The sequence below is a fragment of the Blastomyces dermatitidis genome, assembly GCF_000003525.1.
Source record: "Blastomyces dermatitidis ER-3 genomic scaffold supercont1.5, whole genome shotgun sequence".
Lineage (NCBI taxonomy): Eukaryota > Fungi > Ascomycota > Eurotiomycetes > Onygenales > Ajellomycetaceae > Blastomyces > Blastomyces dermatitidis.
In genome coordinates, this window is record NW_025544778.1 from 656,011 (window position 1) to 668,474 (window position 12,464).

At 43.4% G+C, this 12,464-nt stretch overlaps 3 protein-coding genes across 6 annotated transcripts; 1 reads left to right on the forward strand and 2 right to left on the reverse strand.

Moving 5' to 3' along the window:
* Positions 1–3,485: 3,485 nt before the first annotated feature.
* On the forward strand, positions 3,486–10,013 carry BDCG_04797. Of its 2 annotated transcripts, XM_045420440.1 has the most exons (7): positions 3,486–4,171; positions 4,616–5,579; positions 5,640–6,159; positions 6,271–6,414; positions 6,475–7,804; positions 8,032–9,775; positions 9,840–10,013. In XM_045420440.1, the coding sequence occupies exons 1-5, from the start codon at positions 4,090–4,092 to the stop codon at positions 7,171–7,173; spliced, it is 2,409 nt and encodes an 802-aa protein (XP_045276546.1). In that variant the 5' UTR covers positions 3,486–4,089; the 3' UTR covers positions 7,174–7,804; positions 8,032–9,775; positions 9,840–10,013. The 2 variants fall into 2 exon arrangements, with proteins under 2 accessions (XP_045276546.1, XP_045281011.1); XM_045420439.1 differs by having other exon boundaries at positions 3,892–4,171; positions 4,613–5,579; positions 6,475–9,935.
* Positions 7,602–9,239, reverse strand: BDCG_04798 (ubiquitin carboxyl-terminal hydrolase L5). The gene is made up of 3 exons (XM_045420441.1): positions 9,057–9,239; positions 8,838–8,932; positions 7,602–8,744 (listed from the first exon to the last, which is right to left on the reverse strand). Exons 1-3 carry the CDS (start codon positions 9,096–9,098, stop codon positions 7,898–7,900), a joined length of 984 nt encoding a protein of 327 aa, XP_045276547.1. The 5' UTR covers positions 9,099–9,239; the 3' UTR covers positions 7,602–7,897.
* Positions 9,546–12,381, reverse strand: BDCG_04799. Of its 3 annotated transcripts, none has more exons than XM_045420442.1 (2): positions 10,608–12,381; positions 9,546–10,549 (listed from the first exon to the last, which is right to left on the reverse strand). In XM_045420442.1, exon 1 carries the CDS (start codon positions 11,475–11,477, stop codon positions 11,127–11,129), a length of 351 nt encoding a protein of 116 aa, XP_045281012.1. In that variant the 5' UTR covers positions 11,478–12,381; the 3' UTR covers positions 9,546–10,549; positions 10,608–11,126. The 3 variants fall into 3 exon arrangements, with proteins under 3 accessions (XP_045281012.1, XP_045281014.1, XP_045281013.1); XM_045420444.1 differs by having other exon boundaries at positions 10,543–11,679; positions 11,774–12,255; XM_045420443.1 differs by having other exon boundaries at positions 10,543–12,255.
* Positions 12,382–12,464: the final 83 nt, after the last annotated feature.

The window sequence follows — 12,464 nt, forward strand, 5'->3', positions numbered from 1 at the left end:
AATTGAGACTGTCACTTTGAAGATTGAGAATGATGATATTAACTTACAGAATATTCACTATATTTCTAATATTACAGTTAATCTACTCTTATTTATGAAGCTTGAAGATCAGAGATTCTGATTTACATTGTCTTTCACTATTCTCTCATTTTTCATTTGCAGAGCTCTGAATGATGTTATTTTTTATACAGTTCAGATCACTCAGAACAACATATATAAGATTAATAAACAGAAGTTCAATGAGGATCTCAATCATCTGAACAGAGTAGTCAAGTATATTGCAATGATGTCTCATAAGTACAATTTTGATTGAAAAGTTGATCTTTCTATGACTGCTGCTACTACTGTTAATAATGTTGATTCTGCAGATATGAGAACACAGGCATCAAAGATATCAAAGACTCTTTTGAATTGATATTATAACCTCAGTCACATTCATGCTGATGCTATAATTGCTATGATCAAGAATTCTCATACTGAAGTCACAATTAAAGATTCTAAGACTAAGTTCTTTTATGAGAAATGTGTCAAGACTGGTATAACATGAGATTATTTGAAAACACTGATACCTAGATCTATTCAACTCATTGAGAAGGTTTATATTAATCTTGCAGATAATAGACATACATTGAAAGATCTCTCTGATCACTTCTTAAAGTCTCATCAGAGAATCAAATACTGAATACTCATTATCTATGATGCAACTTGCTATCATTGAGTATATTTTTTAAAGTTTAAGAATGAAGCTGTTCAATACTTTGAGTTATAGCTCAGATTCATGAGTAATCTTGAGTATACAGCTTCTGCTTTTCTACAGACTGATATTGATGATGTTTTCCAATTCACATGTATGCACACAGTTATGAATTCATATAGTATTAAATGAGAATCAACAGCATTACATTCATCACATCAGAATGATGTTTCTGAATATGAAATCTGTACTATCATGGGACAGATTAGAGCTGCTCTTTTGAAAGACAATCTTTCTAAGAAGTTCTGAGCAGATGTTCTAGAGACAGTGATTGTAATAATCAATAATACTCTCACATCTATGATTCTTTATAACTTGAAATTTTGATCCTCTACTGCAGAGATTTCTGTGATTTCAAGTTCACATAAGATTTCTTGATATGCACTTACAAATATCTCACTGAATGTAAGGTATTTTTGCTGATTGAGTGCAGAGGTTTTTGTTCACTTGCATAAATCTCAGCAGCCTGCAGATAAGCTTTCTTCATGTGTCAATTTCTATCATATTATTGAATTCAGTGGCACATTGATATATCATCTATGATATTCTGAATCTGACAAGATTATTGTCAGTAGTGATGTGAGGTTTCTGATCATCAAAAAACCAGTTGTTACATCTGTGGCACTCATTAATAATGCTGGTAAACTGAAACCTGATATTCATCTGATTAATGATGAAGATACTTCTGACATTGATGATTCAAATTCTACATGATTGCAGCTCACAAAATCACTGACTACTTACACTTCAAGCCTTATTACAGACAATCTTCTGAAGTTCTACAAGAATGCCACATCTCAGTCAGAGAGAGTAGAAGATTATTGAAAGAAGTTCATGCAACATGAGATTACTGACCTGAAGAGATGCAATATATGAAGTTTGATCTCTAGATCTGATATTCTGAGAGATGAACTAATTGCTCTGAGCTGTTAAGTGTTTCTTGAGAAAGATAGGCCTGCAGACCTGAATGCTGATTCTGATGATATTCTTAGAAAATCACATTGAGTGATTTGTGATAACTGACTTAAGAAGAATTCTAGAGAAGAGATCTACACTTCTGTTATCACTGATACTGCTAATTGTATTCTTTTTACAATAGCAGTACTACACAGTTGAACACTCTGTTAAGTGAATATAGTGATGACATATCTTCATGAGCATCTCACTAAGAAGATCTATATAAGATAATTCACTGAATTTGAGACAGGTTTGCTGAAAACACTTGTCTGTGTGATTGAGAGTAGTCTATACAGCCTGGACTCTGTGATGAAGATCTGATATAATTACTTAACAGCTCTGTTGAGTGATCTTGAATTTACAGTCAGCACTCATGATTCAGCACTCTGATATCATACATTCAGATATCATCTCTATATGACAATCTATGTTAATGATCTCAACATCATATTCAAAGCTCCTGAGAATGCTGATTGACTAGTGAGTATACTCAGTGAGAAATTGAAAGTCAAGAATCTATACCAGTCAATCAAGTATTTGAATATGAAGATCAATTGTTCAGATAAGAGAATTGATTTAATATATTATCAATATATCAAATGCCTTGTTAAAGATTTCTACCTTGATGATATGACTGTTGTCAGAATATCAATGAAGAATGAATTCTGTATTAATGATTTCTCTATATCTGAGAAAGAGGCTGATTTCACAATTCAGTGATATCAATATGATGTGAGTTGCTTGCAATATCTTGCAGTTAAAACACATTCTGATATCACTTACACTGTCTCACTACTCACTCAACAGAACATTGATTCAACATCTCAATATTGAAAGGCTCTATTACATGTTATATAATATTTGAAAGAGATTATGAATCTGAGTATTTTCTACAGATGCAGTCTGTATGAGAGGTTCATTTCTATCATTCCTTCTGTTTCTATCATTTCTTCTGTTTTTTCCATTTCTATCAATCCTTCCATTACCCCTGATTTCCCTGATAATTTCTACCTACTCTTCAGCTACTCGGATTCCAATTGGGCTGGCCCCTTGAATAATGATAGAAAATCAACATCTGGCTACATTTTTAAGCTCACAGGTGACTCAATTTCATGGCATTTGACAAAGCAATCTTGTGTATCTCTAAGTTTCAATGAGACTGAATATGTGGCTCTTAGTGAGGCAGTCTGTGAGATAACATGAATCTGAAATCTCATGATTGAGCTTGGCTTCATCACTACATCTCTGATACAGATCCTTGCTGATAATAAGAGTGTCATAGATCTCACAAAGATGACAGTCATTACAGTCTGAAGTAAACACATTGATACACATTTTCATTTTTCATGTTGACAGTTGAATCAGAGAATCATTGATTTAGAATACATTCTCACTGCTTAGATAATGACAGATGAACTCACTAAATCTCTAGACAATGTGACATTTGTATGATTCATGGTTTTGCTAGGTCTTACAGGCATAAAAGTTGGAAATGTTTAATTTTACATTTATATTTGGTTTTGACAGACTATCTTGGTGGTTTGGGTGTTTTTGTATGTGATTCTTGTTATCTCGAGGGGGGGTGTTGGCCCTTACAGCTGTTGCAGTTAGCAATCCCACTAGATCACGTGACCCACCACTATAATATGTTCCTGTAGATAGATCTATCAATACAACCTTCAACTATCCTACAAGATAAGCTCTTGCTGAGTCAGCAGCATGTGACCCCTTTCCGTTTTCGGGCGGATCTCATCTGGGCCGAGCCTGGAACTTCGGCGGCGAAAAAAAAAAAAAAAAAATTAACGGGCGATCAGACAACTTTCTCATCCAACTTCCCTTCCCTGCTGTTTTTCCCTGCTTATTCTTACATATATTTATATATACCCGTTAACATTGTCCCTGAGCTTCTAATACTCTTCCCCTTCCTAGGGCGAGCCGCTTTTCGCCAACCATCTATCCTAACTTCGTGGGGTTCTGCAGTCTTATCAGTCAAACATTTTGATATCAAGATTCGGTGCTCACCCCTCCGCCCCTCCTCCATATTGACAACATTATTACCTTGTAATCTTGCAAGAGCATGAGCTTGTCCCCGCGCACATTTTATTTAATCCCATAAGGGCACTAGCTCGAGTTGGGAAGAATCTGCATGCGAAGAAAGGGGTCATTTCGTTTCCCTCGCCATTTGCCACTGTCCTCTCGGACCCAAGTTCCAGCTGGGGCTTTAGCAAGGTTGTCTCTTTTTGCCTTTTCACTTCTTCTTCTTCTTCTTCTTTTTTTTTTTTTCCTCTTCCCTTTTTACGTTCTTCTTTACTTGTATATTATATGCTCTAGACGAAGTCGGACGACCCTTCTTGTTGAAAGAAAAATCGCGAGAAATCATGTCACCTATCGCAGAGCAGCAGCTCAGTAAGGCGCCCACCGATTCCAAGGGCCATACGGTAGCCCAAAATGACATTTCCAGTAAGTTCTTCATGTTCCATCTTCCATCACGTTTATATTTGTGCATCCATTCATCTGGTGTTTAAATGCAGATGATGCTCTTCTGCAACGATTCTCTGGCTTGATTTTCGCTTGAAAAAGCATTGTTGTTAAATTCCTACTTTTGATCCTACCATATGAAGACTGTTACTTGGGCAATTTTCCTCATCCAGCTTGGTGCCAAGTTAAGTTGTGATGATGCAGAATAATGCTGGCATTGGACATACGTTCTGGATTACCTATGACAGAAGGGAACGGTCAGGAAATTTCATGGCTAGGTTCTTTTACTGTCTATATGGATATGTATGAATGATTAAACGTAGCATTTCAATTCACGTTAATATGTATTCAGCTATGAGCGATCTTCTCTCGGAGGAAGCAGACAAGACTTAAATATATATTGGATAAGCTGACTCGAAATAGCAGGAGATTCTGAAACAAAGGTAGAAGCATCTGATTCACAAGCTCAACCCGCGAATGGGGATTCCACGGGTCTCACCATTGCGGGAGATCGATCACCCAGGCAGCATCGAGCCAGTATAGGAAGGAGGGTAACAACACGCCCATTGCCGCACCCTTCGTCCAGCTCTCTGAACTCGCTAAGTAGTCAAATTCATAGCCTTAACTTTGAGACGGTTATTCAAGATGACGACGAGCCCGGAATTCGGCATCGCGATATTGAAGAGAACCCACATGCCCAACGTTCCCTGTTCGCTCAAGTCCTCGACTGGTTGCAGCATGAGAAAGCCAAGGCTGTAGCGCGTGCCTCCAAGAGAGCCGGTGACTCGCAGGCAACCCTGCCAGATATCACCACCGGAGATGCAACCTCAACTTTAACTCGAGGGAGAAGCGACTCTCAAGCGTCGGAGGGAACATTGGCTCTGGAGAAGTTGGAGCAGATTTTAGCGCAATATGCGGTTTCTGGGATAGAGGGCATTTCATCTGCCCCGATTGGACGTAAGAGATCGTCATCTTCTCTCAAACGGCGAGCTGGCATTAGATGTTTAAGACGGGGTTCAACTTCTGATTCTGATTATTCGGACGCTGATCAACCACCCCCCAGTGCCGATGTTGTCCTTGATAACTCCAAAACTCTCTTGTATGGCGGAGGTGAAGCAGACAATGATTTTGGAAGCCAGAGTTCATTGAACAACCTCCCCGCTAAAGCCAAAGGACATTGGTTAAAATTCAAATTTGAAATCGTGCGCTTGACGCACACCCTAGGCTTCAGGGGCTGGAGAAGAATTCCCCTCGAAGACTGTAGTAACATTGAAGTTGTCCGCCTCAGCGGAGCGCTAACAAATGCTGTGTATGTTGTCTCTCCGCCGAAGAATTTACCACTTCCATCTTCGAGTGGCTCGAGCTCAGTCATGCCTAGACACCCTCCGCCGTAAGTCTATACTATTAAATATGTTTAAGATCTGGACTTTGAAGTTAACAATACTATCAGACAACTCTTACTCCGCATCTACGGGCCACAAGTAGAACATTTAATCGATCGGGAGAGCGAACTCCAGATTCTACGTCGTCTAGGGAAGCGGAATATTGGCCCCCGGGTCCTAGGCACGTTCAACAATGGCCGCTTCGAACAGTATTTCCATGCAAGAACTCTCACGCCAAGAGACCTTCGCAATCCAGAGACCTCTAAGCAAATCGCCAAGCGAATGAGGGAGCTGCATGACGGGATCGAACTACTCCCCGAAGAAAGGGAAAGCGGCCCGTTTATATGGAAGAACTGGGACAAATGGGTTGAGCGGTGCGAACGGGTCGCGTCGTGGCTGGATAGCGAAATCAAGTCTCCCCTTAATCAGTCCAAGCTCGAATCGGAGCCATGGCGGCGACATGGTTTTGTATGCGGCGCCCCATGGCCAAAGTTCCGGAAATTAGTTGAATCCTATCGCAAGTGGCTGGATACATGCTATGGTGGAGCACCTGAGATTAACAAGCAGCTTGTGTTCGCTCATAACGACGTAAGTCACTGTCTATTTTTTTTATTTTTTTTATTTTTTTTTATTTTTTTTTTATTTTTTCTTCCATTTCCGTTTTTCCTTGGCTCGTTTATGTCTAACCCTCTCTGGTAGACACAATATGGCAATCTTCTTCGCCTTGAACCAAGTGGAGAGTCTCCTCTTCTACTCCCAGCCAACGAACATAAACAGCTTGTAGTTATTGACTTTGAGTATGCGTCCGCGAACACTAGAGGCCTGGAATTCTGTAACCACTTTGTACGTTTATACCCCCAATAACATAGCTGTAGTGTTCAGCCGTTGACTGGTATATATTAGACGGAATGGTGCTACAACTACCATGACCCAGAAAGATCGTGGGCCTGCAATACGAAATGGTATCCCACCCCAGAAGAACAGGATCAATTCATTCGCGCATATCTCAACCATCGGCCACGCACCTTCCACCCACCGGAAACCCAGTCTGCGCCTACGTCCTCGGCGGCTTCGATGAGCGCAGCTTCAAGCACGGCACCAACGCCAGTATTTCATGCATCGCATTCCAATAGTCCTCGGATAACTCCCTTCATGCTCGATACTCAAGTTCCGCCGTTTCCCACGTCATCGTCCCAGGATCACGAGCGGGCCGAACAAGCACTCGACCTAGAAGTTCGACGTCTTCTCCGCGAAACTCGCCTCTGGCGTGCAGCCAACTCCGCGCAATGGGTGGCTTGGGGGATTGTCCAGGCCAAAATCTCGGGGATGGAAGAAGCTCTCGCCGCTTCGTCTGCTCCCGTCGAGGCAGAGTCTGGGACAACAGGAGAAGAAACAAAGAGTGACACTATCGAATTGGACCGCAGGAGTGAGCAATCTAGCGATACGATCGGTGAGCCTGTAGGTGAGTTTGATTATCTGGCCTATGCTCAGGATCGGGCACTCTTTTTCTGGGCGGATGTTCTATCGCTCGGGCTTATTAAAGAGGCCGAGCTGCCTCCTGACATGGCTCAGCGGATCAAGGGGCATATTCTTGGGTATTGAGAGTAACATGCAACACACATGTGAGGGAAAGGATCGATAAGTTGGTCGTTGGTCGGGGCAAGTGGTAGTTCAGTATGGCTGTGAGTCTGCCCTGCCCTGTAGATACACCTACATGCCCGAGAACGCCCCCTTTTTTTTTGCTTTAAAGTTTCTTCTTTTAGGATAGCTGTGCAATTCCATTTTACCTGTTTCTTTTTCTCTATCTTTTCCCATCCGTTCACCTCGTAAAAATTGCATTAATGACCGAAGGAAACTTTGGTTAGTTACATTGCATTTTCAGTTTCATTTTCTTACAATTGCTCGAGTCTTCCATTTACTATTCCTAGAGGGTGCTACTATACCTACCTTTACGTCTATTAATTTTTCTCTAATATCCCTCACATCTAAATTGGGTGCCTTAGAAAGATTATGCTTTCTGGCCCCCTTTTCTGTGATATGGAACTTTGATTTTTGGCGAGGGCCGGGGTTAGCAGTTGAATTTGACTTTAGTCGTTTTGGCAGGTCGACATTATTATTCAATCGCAGGAATATATTCCACCTTTGATAGATTTCTACGCGCGGGAATTATGAAGATACCCATGGAAACGACTTCTGCTAGGTACACAACCAAAGGCGTTAAACTTCATGCAAGGTAAGTTAAGTTCTGGGTATGACCATAATAGAACAAAATTCTATCCCAAAGCTGCCAATTCCGTCAAATCATGCCTAAATTTTCCTCAACTGCCTAGTCCAAATCACCCCCACCACCTCTTCCTCTCCTCATTTCTAATCTCCGCTGCGTCTCCTTCCTCGCGCCTTCTATCCACTTGTTGTAACTCTCCTCGCCCTCTTTAACCTTCATCCCAACAACCCCCTTAGCCACCTCCCCAATGAACCCAACAAAATTGCACCTCCGCAATGCATTTTCCCATTCCCACGCCCTTCTCTTCCTCCTCTCCCTATCCAACATCTCTACATCCCCGATCTCGAGCGCCCTCACTCTCAAATCCCTCACCACCGCCATCAGATTAAATCGAATTTCTCCCTCCGGGTACCTCGCAATCCTCCTCTGCAACACTTCAATAACCTTTTCCGGAAACGACGATTCATCGCAACTGCCGTGGCTAATTGGAAACGGCTGTAGCCCATCCAACTCATATAAAACGCCGTTGAACGGCGTGTAGGCGATGAAATGATAGAGCTCCGCGTCCTCTTCAGAAACAGGCGGGCGGGACGTTTCATCGACGAACGGCGACGCGCGCGCAAAGGCATTATGCGAGGCTCTAATCCGCGCGGAATTACTTAGTGCCTCGCCGCGTAGGTCTGGCGGGAAACCTGTTGTGAAGTCCTTGAAGTCGCGGAGTTCGGGCCCGATGTCGATGCCTGCTTGTGAGGATTGGGAGGCGAGGGAATCTTGGTTGAGGATTACGGAGAGGACGGCTTGCGTGCCGCAGGCGTTCTGGATCGTTTGGGCGGCGAAGAAGAGCCCATTATCGGTTGCGGCGCGGTCGTAGGTGCCATCCTGTGGAGCAGCGGAGTCGCGTGACTGGCCGCCGGCCCATTTGAAGAGGAAAATTACTCCATATACGGGACTGTGTGATTTGAGGCGAGCAATGGGTCAGTGGGTTACTTGTGCAGGCCAAACGGATGGAGATAATATAGGTGGGCAGGGGTGAGTTCTATACCTTAATGACCTGATTGTGTCTGCATCGAGAGATATAAGCTCTTCGAACTGGACGTCTTTGACGCCAAGATTTTCAATCAATGAAGTGAAAACGCCCTGCGCTCAGCAATGGACACGGTCAGCCAAATGGCATGGGAAGCTTGAACACTAATTAATAGAGGGAACCGGACATTCTTGATCGCGGCAATTGTGGAAGATGAGTGGAGGGAAAGCGACAGACCTCGTCTGATTCGATAGTACTCCAACCTCCGGCGTCTGTCATGATTCCGTTGGGTTTCCTTTACTAACGGATAGTTCTTCCTCTTAATAGATTTCTTTCCTAATTCTCTGCAATTTCCCGTACGTCCTGGCAAATAATCTAAGTCAAATTATGTATCTTTGGCCCTTGTTTGGAAGTTGTCGCAGCGCTGTTATTTCTTTCTCATTGATGTCAAAGGCCTGTTTGTGGCCGATGCAAACTTGCTATTTGTGGTTTAGCGTGTCAAATCCTCTTCCTTCCCAACTTCCATCACTATGAGAAGGAATATAAAAAAAGATTGAGATAAGTTTACAAGAGTTCTCTAACAACTTAAAGCAAGAGCGGTCAACATTGGAGAATGACAAATGCTATTTATGCCGTGCTAGATGGCGTGGGGAATGCCTCTGCGTCGTCATGGATTTTGGATTAGGGCACTGGACAGGCGGTCGTTGGAATAATGAAATGGCGAAAGAGCTAACATGTCAACGTATAAATGGAAGCTTGAACAACTTTCATGGAGGTATCAAAGAGTGAAGTCTTGAAAGCTCTGCTGGCAAGCAGGTGAATATCTGATTTACAACAATAACCAAAACATGCTTGGCCAGTTAGTATGGAATTACGGCGTCATCATGATTCATTTTCTAGGTAGATCGAAATATGAAGAGAGCTCTGATTATCAGGTTATGAGCCTGTATCAATCAGTACGTATGCAACATGTGGCTGCAGAGCGTGTCCTCTGGTAACTCATATTGGCCGCCCTACCAGATAGTCCGCTTGAAAGGCCCGCGGGGGCCCACAGCAAGGCAGCATAACGATATATTGCAACTACTCGGATTGTGAGAAATCGCATTTCGAGAATCAATTCTGGCCTGGGTAGGCCAGGAGAGCAATATCGGAGAGAATAGCAGGGACCTGATATGTATTTAGCCAGCAGCCGCACGGCAGAATCGATAAATTCAAGTAAACAAAGTGAAGTATAGTCAGCGTGTAACCGCAGAGGCGAAGTTTATACAATCATACTGTTATCAGATACAGTACGGGTTCTCTGTGCATTCAACAGAGAACTCTTCAACAGAAGCTTGCACTGAGGGACATGTCTGTCCAATTTTAAGAGAAGTATGCCGGCCCAATATGCAGTGGAAGATATGGCAAGAGATGTCATATGTGCGAAGCATCTCAGAGCTGAACATAGGAACAGTTTTTGCACAAAAAGGGAGAGTGGGCAAAATGACAATGCAAAAGAAACAGAATTCAAGTTTCAGTCAACAATGGAAAGCAGAACTCAGTCCTCCGTTGTAGCGCCGCATGCTGGACTGAGAGATCCTCTCAATTTGTCCCGGTTGGGAAATATCCCACATCAGGTTCCTAAGATGCAAAGAGAAACTAACAAAAGGGAATTTCCCAGCCGGCGTATCGCTCAGGGGAAGCCCGGGATCTATTTAGCCCAGGACGAACTTCTCGCCTTGCTTCGCTTCCTGTGGTCGTATACATTAGCCTAGGAAAAAGAAGGCAGCTAAAATGGTGGTAATTAACCTTTCATGCTATGAAAATGAATGTTCTCATTGCCACTGAGGTTGTGCAAGCTCCCCGCACCAATTGACTCGTTGCTTTTGTGACGGGTTGATAAACAATTTAGAAATCTAAGAGAAAACTTGGTTCATTTTCTAATTCATGAAGTCAAGCGTAGTGTCTCTTGCTAATGGCAGGGCCAACACGATCTTTGGACAGCTGAAAACGATAAAGACTATCAAGTAATGACACCTGGTCACTCAAGCTCCGCTTGCTATTCCCCGTAAACGGGACAATGTTGGATAAACGACAGATAGAAAACATGAATTTCAGACTAAGGTTAGCCATATCCTTACAATTGATTTTAAATGATCCAGTATTTCCAGAAGCATCTGCAGGAAATATTGCAGCCCAAGAAGCACCTTGCACTCTGATAGAGGCAGTCTATCTCATCCCAAAAACTAGAATAGTGGCCCGTTGGAAAACTCTGAGGTGAAGAAACAAAAGATTACGTTGAATGTGTGTTCCGATCAATCTGGAAGGTCACAGCTGGTGTGGGACAGAACTGTGGAAGATTTTAGACGCAAGCAAAGGGTGCATCTTCGACACAGCACCAGTGAGCTGAATCCAGACCATCAGATCAATCCCCGTTCCGTTGATTCTGGAGAGCAAAAACCCAGAAGTGGCTAAGGAGAAGGGCGGTCGCCGCAAACAGGCACCAAAACTAGGTTGAAGACCGCTGGAGGATCGGCGTGGAGGGCGCTCAAGGCTCTCATTTGGGTTTTCCCTCCAGAAACGTTCTTGAATACAGGTCTCTAGTTGCAGGATGTAGCAGACAAGACAGGGGAAGCAACAGACCAGCACTGAAGCGCCAGCTGCTATTGACAAAGTCATGCTGTCAATAATGAAGCGGTTGCTGATCGCAGGCCGCTATTGTGATCATCCAAGCACTATAATATCTCGGATGCTAAGTTCTCGGATGGGTTTAACAGAATCCACAGAATTCGGTCCTGACGGTTCGACCATCAGGAGGACGAGTGATAGAAGGCCACGCTTGTATCATCGGTGTTCGGCGACAATGTGAAAAGGGGCAAGTCTCGTAAAGATCCACCGAGTTAGCTCTATCTTGCAAAATTCAGCTTGGCCGGCGCGCATCCGGTTCCAAAATAAAATGGACTGGTCAATCTCACATATCTTCTCTCGTCGTCTCGCCTAATATCACCCAATTGGACGGCAGGACTTCATTCTCAAGACGACAATAATTTCATTCTGGAAACGTGTTATTCCGCCTTACCGTGGTCTCGCCTGCAATTCTCGCGATGCCTGCTCTCGCGATGCCTGCGAATGTGACCCATCCTTGCTCCTTTCAGCACTCATTACGAAGTACACCCGGAGCCACACCGAGCAATTACTCTCCAAACAGGGGTCCGTAGAGGCAATGTCGGCATGTGACAAGAAACCAGTACGGCCGAGAAAGAACAGGTGCTTGCCAAAAGCAGCTATATGACCTAGCACAGGCTCGCAATGCTTGCTGCCAACTGATGCTCACACAGCCCCAAAGCCGGCATTTCGATAAATGGATCTGCATGTTGCAAAAAATGCTTAATTGCAGAGTGGGTATCGAGAGCAATGCACGGCCCACAGCCCCACACAGCTCTCAATTTCATCATAGGTTGTTTCTCATGTTTGGAGCAACGATGCAAAGGGAGGAGGAATCTGGACATGTCGTTGACGAATAAGGTGGTACCAAAAGCGGTTAGTGGGAGACGCAGTCTGCCTTGCTCCAAAAATAGAAACCCTGGTGCAACTTAAACGAAATCAAAGTTTACTAGCGCGGTCGGTTCCTCGGTTCAAGTACCTGAGCTTCTTTTCGCGACAAAA

Bases quoted from the DNA above. Each gene is read 5' to 3' on its own strand.
- BDCG_04799 (XM_045420442.1), bottom strand. From the start codon at position 11,477: ATGACTTTGTCAATAGCAGCTGGCGCTTCAGTGCTGGTCTGTTGCTTC.
- BDCG_04798 (XM_045420441.1), bottom strand. From the start codon at position 9,098: ATGACAGACGCCGGAGGTTGGAGTACTATCGAATCAGACGAG. The intron at 8,933-9,056 runs GTCTGTCGCTTT...TGCTGAGCGCAG, and splicing joins GTACTATCGAATCAGACGAG to GGCGTTTTCACTTCATTGAT. The intron at 8,745-8,837 runs GTATAGAACTCA...CAAATCACACAG, and splicing joins GACACAATCAGGTCATTAAG to TCCCGTATATGGAGTAATTT.
- BDCG_04797 (XM_045420439.1), top strand. From the start codon at position 4,090: ATGTCACCTATCGCAGAGCAGCAGCTCAGTAAGGCGCCCACCGATTCC. The intron at 5,580-5,639 runs GTAAGTCTATAC...CAATACTATCAG, and splicing joins ATGCCTAGACACCCTCCGCC to ACAACTCTTACTCCGCATCT. The intron at 6,415-6,474 runs GTACGTTTATAC...GGTATATATTAG, and splicing joins TGGAATTCTGTAACCACTTT to ACGGAATGGTGCTACAACTA.